General features: G+C 43.0%; 1 protein-coding gene across 1 annotated transcript in view; it reads right to left on the reverse strand.

The window, feature by feature from the left end:
• LOC126263233 (pikachurin-like) overlaps window positions 1-21,083 on the reverse strand; it is a 1,086,760-nt gene that overhangs the window by 129,079 nt on the left and 936,598 nt on the right. The window contains exon 9 of the mRNA XM_049960316.1: window positions 1,990-2,213. Within this exon, the coding sequence (XP_049816273.1) occupies window positions 1,990-2,213 (224 nt within the window). The remainder of the gene's footprint in view (window positions 1-1,989; window positions 2,214-21,083) is intronic.

Here is a 21,083-nt window from a genome sequence, read left to right on the forward strand (position 1 = left end):
CTTTGTTATTGTAAATGTGAAAAAAATTTTAACAAATATGTATTGGCCAGTGCCCAAAAAAATTTGTAAATTGTTTTGTGGGTAGCATGGGGGCTATGTAAGTAGGCTGTTTAGGTTTTTTATTGGTAACGCCACCTCTGTATGAAAATCACTGGCTGTGCTGTGTGCAGTCTGTGGCTGCTTTGCATTGTTGTAATACTCGCCATTGTAGTGTTAGGCAGCTGGCTGTGAACAGCGCGTAGCGTTGGCCAGTTGGAGGTGAGCCGCCAGCAGTGGTGGATGTGGGGAGAGAGATGGCGGAGTTTTGAAATTTGTCATGAACTGATATATATATGATGATATTAAGGTAAATACATTTTTTGTTCTCTATTAATATCTTTCATTTGCTAACTATCCCTATCAGTAGTTAGTGCCTTCCATAGTTTGAATATTTTATTTAGCTGGCAGTAGTGGCGCTTGCTCTATTGCAGTAGTGGGAGTAACCAAGATTTTTGTGAGGTAAGTGATTTGTGAAAAGTACAGGTTAATGTTAGTCAGGGCCATTCTCTTGTAGAGATTATTTAAAGTCAGATTGCGTTGCGCTAAAAAAAAAAATATTGTGTGTCAGTTTAAGGACAGTCGTGCAAAATTGTTCAAAGGGGACGTTTCAAGTCTTTACAAGGTGTTATGTTCTCTGACGAGCCCACGTTCACAAATGATGGTGCAGTGGATCGCCACGTGCACTACTGGGCCGCAGAAAATCCTCGGTGGGTACGACCTGTCGACCGTCAAAGTACGTGGTCTATTAATGTATGATGTGGAATCCTTGGGGATGAAAGCGTCGGTCCACACTACTTCCCAGATACACTGACAGGTGAGCTACATCGCGCGTTTATAGTCGACAGTTTGGGTGGTCTCCTTGAACAGGTGAGTTTACACACGAGAGTCCATATGTGAATGCAGCACGATGGTCACCAGGCCATTCTGCGCGTGCTGTTGTGGAAGAACTAAACAACAGGTTTGCAGGAAGGTGGTTGGGGCGCCTGGTCCTCATTCATGGCCCGCAATTTCGCCCGATTTAACACCATTAGATTTCTTTCTGTGGGGATATGTAAGGGTCATTTTTGTGTCACTGAGCCCACATCTCCAGATGGTCTATAACGGAGCATCGGGGACGCATATCGCTCCGTGACACCGGCGATGTTACGTCTCATCCGCAGATCCTTTAGAAGGCCATTGCATTATGCATTCAGGAACATGGAAACACATTTGAACATCTCATTTAAATCAACTTCCTACCACCAGAACACCCATCACCCACCACACAGCCATGTGTTATGTACAGCGTACGGTATCTGCCCCTAAAACTTTGAGGGGTTGTAGCTCCCAAACTAAAAAGTGATAGGAATGTAATTTAAATTGATGTATACACAGCTGGTGTTACTGATTCCAGTGCATGATAGAAACAGCTATTGTTCCACTTAAAAAATTGTATCTTTTTGCTGTAAATCTTTGGATAACACAATAAACTATGTTCATAGCTCCGCAGACAGTGTTACGTTTCTTATGGTGACCTACTGCAGTAAATATTTCCGTCGCCTATTACTTCGTAACTTACAGAAGCAAACAAATTTAGTGAAACATTATATATATATATATATATATATATATATATATATATATATATATATATATATATATGCATCTCAGCAGAGTGACTCCATAATATCCTTCATGAGAATTGAATCTTTGGCTTCCTGTAAAGAAATCTTCTAAAAATGAGGAAGTGGCAGTTGCTGTGAACAAGCATCTTTTTCGGATGGGATCACTAGGTCAAGCGTATCTCCTTCAGTAGAGGCTACGTCGAGATGTAAGGTGAATTGTTTACGAAAGAAACATGTTTCCTTGCTTTTTCAGCCAAACCTGTGCAGCCACCCTCGCATGCCAGTCAAGACGTCACGTTTGCCTTGTGTGTAGCTACTACGAGGCGACGCTGGAGCAGCGGCTGACCTGATGGTGGCGGCGCCGGTGCCGAGGTCGAAGGCGAACTCGAGGTGTCCGGCGGTCATGTAGACGGCCATGAAGTCGCCCACGCCGTCGGCGCGGTGCCCGTTGTAGAGCAGCACGCCGTCGGGCGCCGCTGGCTTCAGCGTGATCTGCAGGTCCAGCCACGAGAGCGCAGACCCGCCCAGGCCCGGGTACCGCAGGTAGCTCGAGCCGTTGAACGCCGGCACCTGAGAACAGCGGAAAGAGGGAGACGTCGCTGCACCTGTCATTTGGTGTGGCTCACACGTGGGCTGCCGATGCATGATGCAACTCAGCAACTGCGTCCAGTAGTACTGTATCCACGTCTCGCCCTCCGCCTTCATTTACTCCGGTATTTTGAACATGGCTGAAGTACAACAACGGTTACAGAACAGCAGGTGTAATAGACGGCCAACCAGTTGCTATAAATTGTCGTTTTCAAATAATCTTTACACATGTTTCGGCTGATTTTAACCCGTCTTCCTCAGGACGACAGACAGACTTCACATTAGCGATCAGGCAGCAAAGCTGCCTCCACATGACGTGTGTCGGCAACTGGTATACGCACGCGTATTCAAATACAGAGATACTTGAAGAGGCAGAATACGGCACTGCGGTCGGCTACGCCTATAAAAGACAACAACTATCTGGCGCAGTTGTTAGATCGGTCACTGCTGCTGCAGTAGCAGGATATCAAGATTTACCTGAGTTGGAATTGGTGTTATAATCGGTGCACGAGCGATGGGCCACTGCATCTCCGACGTAGCGAGAAAGTGGGGTTTTTCCCGAACGACTATTTCACGAGTGTACCTTGAATATCACGGATCCGGTAATACATCAAATCTCTGACATCGCTGCGGCAAGAAAAAGATCCTGCAAGGATGGGACGAACGACGACTGAAGAGAATCGTTCAATGTGACAGAAGTGCAACCCTTCCACAAATTGCTGCAGATTTCAATGCTGGGCCAACAACAAGTGTCAGCGTACGAACCATTCAACGAAACATCATCCATACGGATTTCGGAACTGGAGGCCCACTCGTCTATCCTTGATGACTGCAAAACACAAAGCTTTACGCCTCGCCTGGGCCCATCAAGACCGAAATTTCACTCTTGATGATTGGAAACATATTGCCTGGCAGGACGAGTCTCGTTTCAAATTGTATCCAGCGGTTGGACGTGTATGGGTATGGAGACAACCTCATGAATCCATCGACCCTGTATGTCAGAATGAGACTGTTCAGTGTGGTGAAGGCTCTGTAAAGGTGTGGCGCGTATGCAGTTGGAGTGCTATTGGACCCTTGATACCTCAAGATGCGACTCTTACAAGTGACACATACGTAAGCATCCTGTCTGATCACATGCATCCATTCATGTCCATTGTGCATTCCCAGTTCCAGCATGGCAATGCGACACCTCACACGTCCCATTACTTCAGAGTGGCTCCAGGAACACAGTTCTGAGTTTAAACACTTCCGACCGTCACCAAACTCCCCAGATTATATCCGGGATGCCTTCCAACGTGCTGTTCAGAAGAGATCCCCACCTCCTCGGACTCTTACGGATTTATGGAGACGGTTCAAATGGCTCTGAGCATTATGGGACTCAACTGATGAGGTCATTAGTCACCTAGAACTTAGAACTAGTTAAACCTAACTAACCTAAGGACATCACACACATCCATGCCCGAGGCAGGATTCGAACCTGCGACCGTAGCGGTCTCGCGGTTCCAGACTGCAGCGCCTAGAACCGCACGGCCACTTCGGCCGGCATTTATGGAGAGCCCTGCAGGATTCATGGTGTCATTTCTCTCCATCACTACTTCAGTCATTAGTCGACTCCATGCCACATCGTATTGTGATACTTCTGCGTGCTCATGGGGGCCCTAGTCGATATTAGGTGTCCTTCTGAGGAAGGCGGGTTTATATCCGTCGAAACCATGGTAAAAGTTATTTGGAAACCACTGTTTCTTGCAACTGGTTGGCTGTCCATTACACCAGCATTCATTTACTTTTATTTTAACCAAAACGTAATATTTTGATAATCACAATAATCCCGTAAAAGGCTTCACCTAAATTAAAAAAGAAAAAAAGGTACGGTAACATGATGAAACTATTTATTTATAATTGAGATGGTCAGAACCCAAGCGGACTATCTTCAGTTTTGAAATGCGCGAGTAATAACATAGTTACGTTGCGACACTGAATACCTGTCAGTGGCCAAAAGACTACTTGCACAGTTAAATGTTTTACCGCTAGAATGCGCTGTCGCCTTTGGCAACGGAACATTTTACCAGTGGTTTCACTGGTCAAACAGAACAACTCCGTGGCTCCATGACAGCCGATGTTCAACTGACTTTAGTCTGCTATTTTGCAAGTGTTACGTGTTTTCAAGCTTTAGAATGTTTGGGTGTTGGGTATTTCTTATGTACCTTTTTTATTTCGATCAAGAAGTTACCTACAACGAGTGAATACAGCAGTGAAACAGACAATTTTGGTGACGGCTCGGACTCAGATCCAGATTTCGTACCAGTTTCAGATTTTGGCGTAGATTATAATATTTATTCATTCTGATTACGGCGAAAACCAAAGATTTTATATAATTTAGGCTGTAATGTTCCAAAGGATCTTCTTTATAGCACTTCACGACCGATCTCCCTGGCAAAAAAGAAGGATGTAACGGATCTCTCGAAGTTCATACCTCTTATTAATCACAACTATTATAAAATCCTGAAGACTGCAAAAGCCTGCAAGACCAACATGTCATTGATGATGACTGCATCACATACGCAGAGCGGAGGCAACGCACAAAGCTACAGTTTTTATTTTAGGCAATTTTTCATTTCTACTGAAGGCATTTTGTATTTGTACTTCAAGTACTATTTTAATTAGTCACATTAGCTCTTGTGATTTTTTCATATAAAACGGTCTCACTTTTGTGTATTTGTTTCATACAATTACTTGTACACAAACCACTCAAATTAGTTTCTCAATATCTTTCAGTTGACAGTATGCTGACTCTGTATACAAAGTCGCTTTTCTTATGGGTGAGAGACACACGAAAAATTCCTTCTTATATTTATAAAGTGCTGAAAACATAACTTCAACTGAAAGAAACTAAATGAACTTATTGTAGATGTGCTGAAAAAATTATAGTGTTTTTTATAGGTTAATAACTTTTAACTGTTTGTACAGAAAATTTTCATTTGTTGGAGTTAATAAGACGGACTTCTGAACGCGTCAGACAAATCCAAGTAATCTAGAGTACATAAAATAACGTTGGCCAGTAATTCGCTTGGACGTTACGTATAGGAAGCGGTGTGTTGGTCTGGAGGAAAACCTCCTATAGTGTACCGAAGGTAGCTCAGTATTTCATTTCCGCGTGAAATCAGAGAGAAATTGGAACGCTCTCGAACATATGTCAGTAGACCCTCCGCAAGCTGCAAAGGATGGCTAAGTCAAAGGGGAATCCCCGTAGAGGTCTGCAGTGCGAAATTTCGATTCATCACGAACCTCGGGAAAAAGTATGTGTAGTTTCTTAACCGTTCATGTTAAGAACTATTTATTTTATTAATATGAGAAAGAAGGTAGTGTAGGACAGAACCTAATGAGCTGGCTCCGTCAGTTGCATTCACTATGTTTCCATTCATCAGCAAAATTTAGTATGTCTAATGCCACACAAAGGGAGGAAGCATTACGTTTATCGGAGAGATGAGTCAGTTTCGACGTCGGCCCTGTCCTAACTTAGAGTAGTTACTCACTGCCTTGGAGTCAGATCACATGTATGACCGCTGTATCGCTGCCCTAGAAATTTTTATTTCGGGGCTAAATAGTACTTTCGAAGAACTAACACTTTCAGATATCGCTCTAAGTATCTGAAATAGCATCTGAAGAGCGACAGGTAATCAATTCCGCAATAATTACACGCAATTAATGTGTAGTGTAGGGCCGGCCGCGGTGGTCTCGCGGTTCTAGGCGCGCAGTCCGGAACCGTGCGACTGCTACGGTCGCAGGTTCGAATCCTGCCTCGGGCATGAATGTGTGTGATGTCCTTAGGTTAGTTAGGTTTAAGTAGTTCTAAGTTCTAGGGGACTAATGACCACAGCGGTTGAGTCCCATAGTGCTCAGAGCCATTTGAACCACTTGTAGTGTAGGATGTGACTACTGAATGGATATAATTTCTGATTGCGATGATCCGTAGAACGACGGTAGGTGCGCATTCTCGTATCAAAATGCTGCTTCGACATAACTTGTAAGTGATTCGAGTGCATGATATCGTATATGCAAGAACGTCTGGTGCTTTATCATGATTGCCGGCCAGTGTCGCCGAGCGGTTCTAGGCGCTACAGTCTGGAACCGCGCGACCGCTACGGTCGCAGGTTCGAATCCTGCCTCGGGCATGGATGTGTGTGATGTCCTTAGGTTCGTTAGGTTTAAGTAGTTCTAAGTTCTAGGGGACTGATGACCTTAGAAGTTAAGTTCCATAGTGCTCAGAGCCATTTGAACCATTTTTTTATCATGATTGTTCAAGAACGCAAATGACGGACTGGTGGCGTGTTCTAAGTATTATGGCCCGATCTTCTGCTACAGCTTTATAATGCTCAGGAGGGCAGGCGTTTTGTTTTAGAACATTTGTTTGAAGTCCCGCGTGGCAGCGCACGTTTCATTACACACTATTTTACAGTTTTATACAGTCCCTAAATTCAAATGCGTTTTTCATAGTTCTTTTAGATTCTATAAACGGCTAACGAATGGATTGCTAATTTCCGTAGTGAGTACCTAATTTGTGCTGAACATAATGATTAACATGATTTATTCAAGTGTATGTAATCGCACGCAACGAAAGGCATTCGTCAGATACATATGTCTTTCTTGTGTTGTTGTCAAAAACAATTGGTGGCAGACACGACTGTAATTATCAATAACTTGCTAGTGTAAGCCGCAGATACTACAAGAACCATGTGCCTCTTTATGAAACTAGTGGCTCATTTACTTACAATCTTTCAATTCTTAGCTATCCGCTTATACTCAAGCCACATCATTTTACTAAGATTACAGCAGTAGTAACGATGTGGAAGAGCAGGATTGTCCTTGAGCGTGGAATCGACGACGCGCTAATATCTCTGGGTCTGACACTCTCACGACAGATTTAGATTTTACTGACAGTGAAACAATCCTCCAGTTAAAGAGGTATTACGGTGGAATTAACTAGTATTTTACAACATCCGTATAAGACTTCTACCTTCCAATCAATGTGAAATATTTGTGATATTTACTAACTTTATGACAAAAATCTTACAAGTTGACTGGGCGTTTAGTGTAGAATATTCACCTTTCGCTACCTGATCACGCAACAAGGTTTATAACAACCCACAGCTATCGCCCGATATAGCCTATAGCTACCCAGCGCCTGGGCGACACGGTGCAGCGTGGCTCTGGGTCGTATTTCACATTCCTGTCGTCGCCATTCCATTTTAATGCAGATTCATTGCACGAAGAAAGTGGTACCAACATGTCAAGTGTCCTTTCACCGCTAACGTAAGCCGTGGCAGTGAAGTTGGGTGCAAGTACGTTCCAGTCGATCGTATAGAATCAGCGCAGTAACATCGGATCGACGTGGAGACGTAACACATTTGCAGAGTGGAGCTACTGCGTTTGGTAATGCCGTAGCCCACGCAGTGAATGAAGTTATCCGATTTGTTAGTACTGAGTGGTTACAACTAAAGTTTAGCTACTCACAGAGGTCCATTGTCGGCTGTAATTATCGCATGCCAGCGAAATTCGGTAGATATGCTAATGTGTTAATGTGAAACTGATTTATGCAATAAAGCAAATTAGTTCCAACAGTGGCCGCCATGCGCAAATCCATCGCTGTACACTGTCTGTATGACGGTGTGACATCCACGATGTCATCTGACAAAGCATGTCATGAGTGAACAGTATGGCGATCGAAAAGAGACCGTGCGCTATTAGTGAAACTAGTCTATGTGGGCGGCAGCAATTACCGTGCTGCACTGAAAGAGTATCGTAGACTGAAAGTTCTGAAGAGAGGGTATATGTCATTAAATGCTTTAAAAAATGGTATCTAAGCTCAAAATCACGGGTGAGCTTGGTGCAGCACCCGAAAGAGGAATGCATCCTGAAGTTATTAACGAGGTTGATATTGATGTAACAGACCATGCAGCACGCTGTTCACGTAGTACTATTGCTCGTGCAGCGTCAAGGGGATTGTCCATCCCATGGACAACAGTACGGGAAGCTTTGCGGTCTGTTTTACTCTGGGACCCGTACAAGGTCCACACGGTGCAGCAAATGAAGCCTCATGACCTGCAGCAACGTTCTGAATTTGCTCTTTTGTTTGCGGCACGGATCGAGGTTGATGACATGTAGCCTAACAGTATTTTATGGAGAGATGAAGTACATATTACCCTAGAAGGTGCAATGAATACTCACATCTGCCGGCTTTGGGGTTTTGTTAAAATGCATGCTGTACAAGAAGAGCCATTGCAATAGACGAATGGGACTGTGTGGTGTAAATTCAAGCGCCATTATTCTCGGTCCATTGTTCCTTGAAGAGGATGGCCTGTTAGGTTCCCCGTGACGTCTGCACGTTATCGGGATCTCCTTGCTTTGGAAGGGTGCAACTGTGTGGAAACCACCGTTTTCATGCAAGATGGTGCAAACACGTCGCTCGTCAAGTGAAAGGTCTGTTTAACGTAACCTTCCACGAACATGTTATCTCCAGACAATTTCCAGATACATGGCTGCAAAATCACTTGATCTGACGTTTCGCTCTGGGGACACCAGCTAGAAGAATGCGTTTACCAGGGACACGTTTGGTCCCTACCTGATCAGGTCACTATACACGAACGCGTTTGCTCCGATTCCACCAAAACTGCTGCGAGCAATTGTTTATCACGTTGTTTTACGGATGCAGCATATCGTTGCCAGCACGGTAGCTCAGCGCGTTCGGTCAGAGGGGTAGCGGCCCTCTGTAATAAAAAAAAACTGAGTTAATGGATCACCGACGAACTGAAACAGCGTTCTAAGGCGCTGCAGTCATGGACTGTGCGGCTGGTCCCGGCGGAGGTTCGAGTCCTCCCGCGGCCATGGGTGTGTGTGTTTGTCCTTAGGATAATTTAGGATAAGTAGTGTGTAAGCTTAGGGACTGATGACCTTAGCAGTTAAGTCCCTTAAGATTTCACACACATTTTTTTTTTCTCCGGTGCTCACACCGAGCAAATTGGGCAAGCACCGGTTAATATTAAAATCAACATGATGCCTCTCTCACTGTTGGACCTCTTCTGGCCAAGTCCCGTTCCTAATTGCTCCTACATGGAAACATTTCTATGCGTGTTTCTTGCATTCACAGTGACAGCTTTGCACCTGGTGGCCGAAATCGGAACTACAATAGCGTCCAAAATCAAAGCAGCAAATCGCCATTTCCCGGTCCTGTGTCTAATTCACGATATAGTCACACAAACTGTCAACAGATGTTTGCACGGTCGTGTTCTGAACGGAAGATGGCATTCCGGTCAACAGACAACCATGCCAACAATGACGTCAGGGCACCTACCAAACGGGGTAGTACTTGCGGGGTAGTTTCACATCCACAATCGCTGTGTACACAGTCAACGACGGTGCAGAATGGCACGAAGAAAATGCCTGCCAGACTCTCTATGGTAGAGTACCATAGAAAGAATGGAATCAGCACAGTCGCAAACTGATGTGGCTCGAAGGCTTATTGTGAACCATTCTGTTGTTTCTCGGATGTTGCGACTGTTTATAGAGACCTAAACTGTATACCAGAGACCAGGGAAAGATCGACCACGTGCGGCATCCGAAAGAGAGGACCGTTATCTGGCCGCAAGGGTAAAGCCGTCGGCACACGGACCGTGCTGTCGAACGTTAATGTTGAGCGTGCCAAGTTCAACGCGCTGCTGAATGCTCAGGAACGATGCGACTTGTGCACACGGTACGTGGGCCCCAACGTGGTATACGTGATCGCAACGCACTCCAGCGGCAGTCGAGGGATGTTTCTAGTTCGGAATTACACTGTTTACTCAACAGGTGTGTGTAAAATTCCCACATTAGCTCTACTAAAACGCACATTTCCTCCATAATCCACGAAAATGAAAGTACCATGTCCTATCAATAAGGACACGGGCTTATAAAAATTCCATGACAAACAGTGCGTTACAAATATAGAATACTTTTCCGCATAAGATAAACATTTCATCATTCCCACTTTTTAGTAAAACTCCAAGGTTAGTCTTACTTGATCACTGTTCCTACCCAGTAGAAGAATCTTTGCAACATGTGAATTACGAAGCGTAAAAGAAAAAGGAGCAAAATGTCTTTATCAAGTAGCGCAAGCTGTCTTGCACATTATGCCATTCTGACAGAGTCACACCTCAAAAAAAGGTGAACTTATATTTATATAACATCAAATATTATAGTATATACTCATATTAAACTAATAATAAAGTATCAGAACCTAATAAAAACGCGAATGTTAGGAAAAAAATTTGGTTGTGTCAATACGCGAACCAAAGCCGCACTATAGAACACAGGAGTTGTCAGTTACGCTACTCATTACGCTAAACCAACATCGCGCCCTTTTCCCCAAAATATATTACGATACCCCATGCTGAAGACCTTAATCGTAGATATATTACTAATTGAAATTTAATTATAACAAATTGTACCAAGAACAATGGGTGGCTCTTCAGTGTGTCGCTGCCTTCAAATAGCCTACTCTCATAAGACGCAAGTTACAATAATTCTTTTGCCACGAATATGATGTTTCTCATTATTTTATTGGAACGAATCACACAGTTAACAACGTGTTTCCCAGTGATTCTCAATTTGCTGGTGCTCAGAAACAGCTTGTATACATATAGGCTTGAAATGAATGCCAACATGGCGACTCACAACTCTGTACTGAAGGGAGACGGCATGCTTGTAACGTAGTTGTCGTTGTGCCATCTCATTGGTCAACGCTCAGACGCACGCTCAGAATATCTGACATGCCAGATATTGCTCTGCACGTTCGGAAAGACTCCCGAGCGTGCTATCCTACGCTATGACGTCAGAAACTTGGCACGCTCAACGCTGAACGTTCGGAGGCACGGTCCGCGTGCCGACGGCTTATGGCAGTACCGCCTTAGTACTGCACGGCAATAGGCATCTGACCTTGCAGCACCCAATGGAGGTACTGTATCGAGGCAAACGGTGTACGGAAGGCTTCGACAGAGTGGTCTTTATTGTCGGAGACCTGCTGTATGTGGTCTTCTGACGCGTCTACACAGAAGGGAACGTCTAGAGTGATGTCGTCAAAATACCACATGGACGGTCGAACAGTGGGCCAACGATTCTTTCGCAGATGAGTCCTGACTTAGTCTGGGGAGTAATTCGCGGCGCACTCGCATCTGGAGGTAACGTGAAAACCGACTTCTGGACCCAAACACTGAGGAAAGAGACTGAAATCGAGGAGGATCCTTAATAGCGTGGGTAGTGATTATGTTGACCACTCGAACACCTCTTTATGAAATTTACGGGTGTATCGGCAAGGTTTACTGCTGCCACGTATTGTGACGTGATCTTGTGACCTCATCTGCGGTTGTTGCAAGGTGCTGTGGGTCCAGACCTAACACAGCACGGGTGGCTGGTGTTTTCCACCAGGAAACGGAAGATTATTACACGCATAGCGTGGCCTGCTCGCTCTCTCGATTTGAATCGCATAGAGCACGTCATCATCCACGAATCACTCTCTAAGACTTGCGAGGAGCTCTGCAAGAAGAATGGGTGCTATTGTCTCAGCATACGATTGATGCCATGATTCACAGCACGTCCCATCATCGTCAGGCCTGTATTACTGCTAGAGGTGGTTACATACCATACTGAACACATTAACCACTTATCGGAATGTGTGTGCAAGTCCGTTAAAAAATGAACAACATTTTGGTCTACCGTTATGCATGTTGCACTTGTTTACATTCTCTGTTCTTTACATTGTTTTTACTTTACTATCAACTGTTTATACTGTTGTGTGGCAAAATGAAAGCAACCTTGCCAAATTTCCGTTTGTTGCCTTAATTTTGGACTCAGGTGTTTTTAGTCCAGCGTAGATCTGTTCCGTATTAATGCATTGGAATAAATATCAAGTTTCACTACCATACGATAGTTACAGACCACAATGGACCTCTGTGAGTACTTGCACTTTAATTATAACCACACCCTATATCAGCGCAGACTGTCAATGTGTCTACAATGAATGGTGCAAAACGCCATGTAATACGGCGTAAGAGAAGTAGTTGTGGAAGATCGTAATTGCCAGGCAGCAGATAGGAGCGTCATTCTTTATCGATAAAAACCAGTTTAAATACGAATTGAATTGGTTCAAAAGGCTCTGAGCACTATGGGACTTAAAATCTATGGTCATCAGTCCCCTAGAACTTAGAACTACTTAAACCTAACTAACCTAAGGACATCACACAACACCCACCCATCACGAGGCAGAGAAAATCCCTGACCCCGCCGGGAATCGAACCCGGGAACCCGGGCGTGGGAAGCGAGAACGCTACTGCACGACCACGAGCTGCGGGCAATTGAATTTGTGCTGTCAGCCAGTGTAGATCGCTCTCTACCATTTTCCGAGCGAACAGAAAACTGCATGTTATGGACCCATGTAGTCTGGTACATCGCCAAAGGTGCACATAAAGCTGCACGTCTCAGTGAAACAAACAACAAACAAACTGGACGTCCGCTCACTGCCAGGAGACCCGTAGTGTGGTCCGAGGGGTTGTGATTTTGCCTCGTTTCAAATGCTACGACAGGACTAGTGACCACCGAAGCGTTTAATCCGCAAGGCGTATAGGGAGCAGTTCATTCCAGAAGTGATTATGTGATGTTTTGGGGCTGATTTCATTATCGTGACACAGTCTCACTCACTCTCATTACTTAACCATTCTCGGTGACCCTGTACAATCCTTTTTTTCTGCCTCTCCATCGTATACTGTGAACACAGCCGTCTTCCAAGATCGCAACAGCCGTGTTCACTGGACAGCACGCAACATGGCAAGATCCTTTGGCAGAACGGGCTTCCCGCGGTTAGTGCCGCACCGCATAAAGGTTTTGATTTTCAGCCTCTAATGTTCTAGAATAGTAGCACAACTTTGCTTTTGTTGTGGTACGGCGTTAGCAAATCTGTGAGGCAGAAATGAATTAACAGTTATGGAAATTCCTTTGCTATTAGAAGCGTTTGGTGCGCGCAACTGAAAAACGACTGTAGAACATTTTTTAAATAATTAGTGTAACTGTCTCAGTTGCAGATTGTCGGAAATGATAACTAATTTCGATCACTTAATGGTCATTTTCAGAGCTATTAATAAAAGTAAAGCACTAACAAATGATTGTTTACGAACATGACATAGATTTAAAATAATTAAAAATTGTTAAGTTATACTTGATTAATCATATGGCAATATTCATTTCTCCAATTATACAGTTGTGAATCTAAACATTTAAATTTGTCGCCACTGATTCTAATGGTCGCATGGATCACAATTATTTTTCTGTAAATCCGAACTACTTACGTCAAGTGAACCAGGTACAGAAAGTATAAGGGAACTCTTTTTCAATGTCTAATTGAATTGTATTTATTGTGCTACGTCATAAATCCGATCCTTTCTGTTGGTAAGTTTTGTAATGGTTACGTGTTGCTAAATGGAACTTCAAACGCCCTGAAAGCAGAAAAACAGCGTTTTTTATTTTTTCACAGCTGGTTAAACAGCAATTCCTCAATACTAAAATGTTAAAAGTAATTGTTTGAATGAAATTATTTACATGTGAATGACTTTCAGCCATTTCACATATCGTAGCAAATTCGTTGCCGTATCAGTAATTAAGTTCATTAATATATGAAATAAACTGCATTTAAAATGGTGCGTAAAATTTCATTTATGAGTGAACGAATGATTACACAGAAATTAATTACAGTTCTTACAGTGTTGTTGTAAATTACGTAGTTGCAAACCACACTGTTACAATTTCAGATATTTACGTCCTGTAACGCTTCCTTCCGTTTCTTGTTTTCTATGACTATTAACAAAGTATCCTTGTGTTAATTTGTGCTATCTTAGGGATGGAACCAACCCTAGCTCATACTGTGTTCTAATAGATAGGAAATAAATTCCGTTCCTTAATTAACGTCGGCCAAGCACCCTCAGAAAACGTATTTACTAGATTTAAAGTTTCATCGGTACAGCTAGCGTCTCCGCTTTTGTCACATATTCAGGTGCGTACGAATTTCTAATGCCAATGACTAACGTTCGAAGGGACGATTGTTGTGAATACTTGAAGTTTAGAGAGGGAAATTACTAAATTGAGAATCGTAAGTAGGCAGCGCATTGTGCAACCCAAGAAAGTTATCGCCGCGTTACAGGGCCCTGTGTTATTCTGCTGTTATAAGCCGTCAGATATTTTGACCAGCTCCACAAGATTACCTCTGCTGTGTTGCATGAGGCCCCTAAGACAGACCACACAATATATAGTAAAGAGATAGGGGTGAGGTTTGCGCTAAGTTTTCGGGGACAGTGAGGCTAAGGTTTATACCTGCCGATTTATAACACCGACTTTCTTTCTATGGAACAAAATAACTTTTCTGTGGCGCTGGAAAGAGCCTTCGAAGAGTACATCAGCAACATTGCATGTGTGGACTTGGATCGGATACTAACAAGATAACAACGCTACGAACCAATGTCCACCCGTCAGAAGAAGTCCCGTAAAGGTGTGCCTTAACGTACCAAATTTGGCGTACACGTAATCCATGTACGATTTGTGTATTAATATTACCGTCATACCATGGCACCTGATCGACGAGCACAGATTCAGCTAAAGGTCGATTAAAGGAATTGGAAATCTTGCTTTCTTTCACCTACCTTGGGCCAACCATCTGCTACGCGGGCAGCTATGAAGATGGGATAAGCAGACCAATCACGCTAAGGAGAGAGGCTGTGAAGAAGCTCACCAAAATCTGACAGAACGAACAGCACAAAGGTCCGGCTGCTTGAAACACTCTTGTTTTGCTTTAAATGCGAACATTTTTAGGTTAGGCTTTACCGTGACTGTTACTGACATTAAATGAAACAACAAGTTCACTGTTACCAGTCACCGTTTTATTTATTTCCACGACGCGTTTCGAAGGTTTAAACCTCCATCATCGGGTGGATTTACATTAGTAAGTATTACATTTGTGTGTGTGTTGTGTGACGATTTTTGGAGGAACTTGTGGCACTGCCTAGTGGAGAAACGAGACGCTATTTCAGAATATGGTTTAGGATTACTTTTGACGAAAAATTAAACTGATATCTAATGGTAAACATTAAATAAGTAAACTACAGTACCTTCAGTGATCACAGGTTCCTTTTGCTGTCGTAACACATCACATGTATACTGCCACATTTGTAAACAAATATGGCGTCTGGAATCAGCTGGGTGCAAGGTTCGTATAGCAGAAGTGAAGACATAATCGCAAAGTGCAAACAATATACATCATAACAATATTATTACAGAATAATTGCTTTAAGCATTTAGCGGTGTTTGTTTTGAGGTGTCAAATATAAGTGTGTGTACTTCAGGTGCTATAAAAATCCAACTCTTGTTTTGCCCCTTCTTTTCCGGTTGTGAAACATGGTTCCCTCAGGCCAGAGACAAGCTCTCCATCGATGCAGTTGAGCTTTGGATCGACAAAAGAACAAATGTGGCTATCATTGTGAAACTCAGTATCTCTAGGTTACTTTCTTCTCGTGTCAACCAAAAAATTTCTCCTGTTCTTGTGCTATATTGTCAGAAGAGGCAGGGAATATACAGAGAAAATTATCATAGAAGAGAAGATCGAGGGCAAGAGACCGAGAAGAAAGGCAGCGAGCTGGTGGATGGATCCAGTCAAGAAGATCTCCGATCTGAGTAATCAGCAGGCACCAAGAGAACCTGACAACCGTCAGAGATGGACGCATTTGGTTCACGGGGTCAAGACACTCAGCGGAGAACGCAAAAATTTGTGATGATGATCAAATACTCAAAACCTTAATCTCAAGCATTGATATATGGTATAAAGCAATACCGCAGACACAGTACTGCACGTTTGAACAATATGATGGCATCATCTACGTAGCGTCTGAAGATAGAAATTTTACCAGCCAGGACGGGGTTACGCCGGCCGTGGTGGACGAGCGGTTCTAGGCGCTTCAGTCTGGAACCGCGCGACCGCTACGATCGCAGGTTCGAATCCTGCCTCGGGCATGGATGTGTGTGATGTCCTTAGGGTAGTTAGATTCAAAGAATCTGATACCGAAATGATTAATCGAAACGTCAGCTAAAAATCCGGCCACGCAGTTTCCCATAGAGTTCTTTCTACAGACGATACGTACGTAGATGATATCATCGTATTGTTCAAACGTGACGTCGGTGAGTAGATACCTCTTAGCGACACATTGAACCACTTCCACCTGGAAATTAAATTCATATACGAAATCGAGAGGGGGGCTCATGAACTTGGCTTCCTTGACCTGACATTGCGGCTAATAGATGCGAAAATTATCTTTGACATCCACAGAAAACCCACTACGACTACTAATATCGTCCGTGCGTCTTCCTCCATCCCTATAGGCATAGATTTGCATTATTTCGTACCGTGATTGACCCGATGTTTGAGTTCCCTTTAACACCGCCCGATGTTGTCTTGGAACTTTCATTCCGCTCAGGTGATCTTTCCTACTGGATTGCGAGGTTATTTAAAAAATTTGATCTCAATGTGGTGTTCACCACGAATAATCTCACTAACCTTCTTTTCGTAGACAAAGAGAGTCCTTCTACTGATAAGTGTATAAAATCAGGGATGTACAAAATTCAGTCCAGCGTATGCCCAGGATTTTATACAGGACAAACATGAGGGGCATTTAAGACGATGATTCGTGAAATTTATTGAATAAAGCTGGAGAGAATGCTTATAAGTCAACGTTTGAGAACATCTTAAAGTTAAATAGCCCTTACACCTACCGCTTTCGTTACTTAACACGGAAATGTTGCACGTAGTGGATAAAGGGTGCAAAATGAATCTTTTAAAAGAGACAGAAGTTTATAATCATTCCCGTCCGGCCTACAAAGATCTGCTGAATGTACAGCTCTCTCTTAGAAACAGGTTGTTTTTTAATTGTATTTACTCTCTTTTCAAATGATTTGCAACTTGTCTATTTGCTTAACCAAACGTTTTGTATCACATAGCTGAAACGATCATTTGTGCCTGTCCATTCAAATGACTTGTAAGCTCCATATTATCTTAATGCTTTTTACTGCATGTTAAGAGCGACTATTTGCGTCTGCTTGCTCATTGTTTCCTCAACTTTGTTATCTAGTCAACATGTCTTAGCTCTTTTTAACGTAATTAATTTTTTTTATTTTTAACCATGTTTTAACTGTGATGGCTACTCAGAGCCGTGGGCCATCTATTATCAGACTCGTCAGTGTTCCTAATAGCGTCACGCCGTTATGTGGGTAAGGTTTTAAGGTACTAAAAGGTACTAACGTAGACGTGCAGTGCTCCAGGTAGAGGCCCTTAGTGGAAAGACAATTTGTAAATAGACACTGGAACCTCGCGCTCACCATCAAACGGATGTCTCGGTTGGGGCGGGCCCACTTACTTGCGCCGCTACAAACTCGCATCCGGCGGCCGGCCTGTGCATCAAGATAATCGAAAGTTAGATGAAGCGCTGCTTCTCCATCGGGCCACGGCGCAACCTTCTCGCTTCCCACGCCCGGGTTCCCGGGTTCGATTCCCGGCGGGGTCAGGGATTTTCTCTGCCTCGTGATGGCTGGGTGTTGTGTGCTGTCCTTAGGTTAGTTAGGTTTAAGTAGTTGTAAGTTCTAGGGGACTGATGACCATAGATGTTAAGTCCCATAGTGCTCAGAGCCATTTGAACCATTTTTGAACGGCGCAACCATCAGCCTATTATTAAATAAGTCTGAGCACTGTACCCATTGTTCAGCCCCTTTTTAGAAGCTATGTCATTTTTGTGTATAAATTTATACGCTTGATAAGCAAGTAACGTAAGGTCTTAATGGTGTTTCGTTTCTTCAAGACTGATGTTCTGTTTCATTTGACTTATATTACAGACACTAACACCCTCAGTGTGCCTAGTCTTCCTAAGTTTTAGGCACACTAGCGCTCGTTCCTTCTTACACAAGTTACATCTTTTCTACTCAAACTATCAGTCTGTTGGTGCTAATAATCACATGTCTCACGGTTTCTTAATATTTTACTTATGATCGAAGTTTCTTTTGTCGCCATTCTTTGCCTTTTTCACGTTACTTTTTGACTGCTTCACATTAATATGTAAAAAATGCTAACTAAGGTACGTTTATAATATTTTTGTCACTTATTGTTTCTAATGTGCTGCTAATCGCGATCCGACGGTGGTAATCACTAAATTCTTATTCTATACTCAGTTTTGTAGGACCCCATCGTCCAGAGTTGGCTTGACGATTGCTTTCCGATATAAGCTTAATTATATAATCTTCTGAAGATGGCAAATTAATTGGCCGACACCAGTCAAGAAGATAATTAAATAAAAATTTGTGAGGCTGACTATTGGTTATTTCTACCATATTCCCAAAAATGGTTAATTTAATGCCCTCTCATGGCTTGTTACAATTTCGTTTGATGCTTATCTGTAACTGAACCATGTTTCCACGATAAAGGTAGTCACCATGATTGGAGGTATGTCAGTTCCTATGTCAACTGACCCTCTTTACCACAAGAGTATCCACTTTTTTTATTTTTTTTACATTGTCGAATGCTTTAGACGGTATGATAACAATAAAGTTAAGAAAAAGTGCATCTGAATACGCAGATAATAAAACGTATTGAACATAAAATGACAATGTATGTCGCAGTTTGTTATATTTTTATTTGAGCCTTATATGTAATCGTATATAAAGTGTTAACATATGGGGAAATTTGTTACAATTTCGTTGGGACTAGTTGTTACTTAACGTGTGGTACATTGATGGAAGTACTGTCAAGTAAGTGAGGTCAGTAGTACCAATGGGCTATCAATATGTGTTTTGACACATAGTACAGAAAATTTCGAATTTCTTCAAAGTGTGATATATATATGTTGAACCATTCTTGTCAACGAGTGCACTTTTACCTATTAGTTAGATCACTAGCGTCGGGTGTGTTTTGTGATATTGCAGAACAGCTTTTTCCGTGCTGACGTGATAAGCTAGTATGTCCTGCCCCTTTCTGACCTAAATTGTTTCTTCTAGACCTGTAGCAAGAATTGCTGTGCCATGTAATTTTTTTAATTGTGAACAGATCGATTTATTTGATTTGGGTTGGTGCATAAGTTCGCAGAGTTTTTGCGTAGGTTTAATAAACAAAACACATACAGATGACACACTTCAGTCATGAATAACATATTATCCTTAACTATTTACATAAGTTTGCCAACGATGGGGTAACTTTTCGATTCCGAGACTGTAGAAAGCACGTCGTCTTCAGACGGAGAGCTCGTTGACCCATGGCCGGAAGGCATTTTCATCAAGAAACGAATTACCTTGAAGGTTGTTCGACAGAGAGCGGAAAAGGTCAAAATCCTAGAATGCAAGATCAGGTGAATAATGTGGGTGCGGAATGACTTCCCACCCAACTCCGGCATAGTGCTTGTTGTCAGTTTAGCAGAATGCGGGCGGGCATTATCTTCGATTAGCATCACTTCACACAGTCTTCGTGGTCATTGTGCTTGAACTGTGTCCACAAGATGTCTCAGTTGTTGACAATAATGTCAGCAGTGGTGGAAATTCGAAATACGTCACTAGGTCGCTGTTTCATCAGATGCATAAGATTATCTTTTGTGGATGCGCGCACTCCTTTGTGCGGCGATTTGCTGCTTTATTTGGGATCAACCATTCCTTTCTTTTCCTTTTATTAGCATGAAGACACCATTTCTCGTCACTAGTAGCGATACTGGATACGAATGGTTGGTATTGCTCACAAGCAATTCGATGACATATCGCCTCCCGCTGATTTATGTGATTTTGGCTTAGAGCTTGTGGCACCCACACATACAAGTTCTCAGTCTTTTCCAACGCCTGAAACGTCGCACAACGGTGAAATGACCCCAGTTCAAGGCATCTGAAAGTTCTAGAGTGCAATGACATGCATCATTGTGGATTAATGAGCTTAAACAATCTTTGTTAAACCCCGAAATTGTTGCTGAACCCGGAGAGTCGCTGATGTCAAAACGATCGGCCTTAAAACGATAAAACCATCTTCTTCCTCTGCTCTGTCCAGTGGCTTTATCTCCGTTCAGGGCTCAAAGGTTCCTGCCTGCCTCCGCTGCTGTCACCGCTCTTTTGAACTCAAAACAGAAGAATATGGCGGCAATGTTCCGATTTCTCCATTTGGCGCTCCATTTTCTAACGTCCACGGCTCAGCTTACTATATCCAAATTACAAATTCACAAAATGAAAACTCAAGTAGCAGCAGTGAACCACAAATAAAAACCAGCAATCGATAGATGAATCCGTAACAACAGGAATACCAATATGCTAAATAAAAACGCTACGAACTTACACACCCACCTAATGGAATGTAAAACGCTATCTCATACTTGCAGGGCTTTATGCTGAATATCTATGAAAGATATACCAGATCTGTTAGCTTTTCTGAAGCATTCCCCTGTTCTCCTACATCAGTAAGTATTTATTTAGCAATTGAAACCCGTAGTAGAAGAGAAAAAGCCGAAGTCACAAGAAGCGAGGTAACAGAAAATTGGTTCAAAATGGTTCAAATGGCTCTGAGCACTATGGGACTTAACATCTGTGGTCATCAGTCCCCTAGAACTTAGAGCTACTTAAACCTAACCAACCTAAGGACATCACACACATCCATGCCCGAGGCAGGATTCGAACCTGCGACCGGAGCGGTCACGCGGTTCCAGACTGAAGCGCCTAGACCGCACGGCCACACCGGCCGGCCAGAAAATTGGCAGGGGTGGTTAATTTTCCTGCTAATAG

Source organism: Schistocerca nitens, chromosome 6 (genome assembly GCF_023898315.1).
Source record: "Schistocerca nitens isolate TAMUIC-IGC-003100 chromosome 6, iqSchNite1.1, whole genome shotgun sequence".
NCBI lineage: Eukaryota > Metazoa > Arthropoda > Insecta > Orthoptera > Acrididae > Schistocerca > Schistocerca nitens.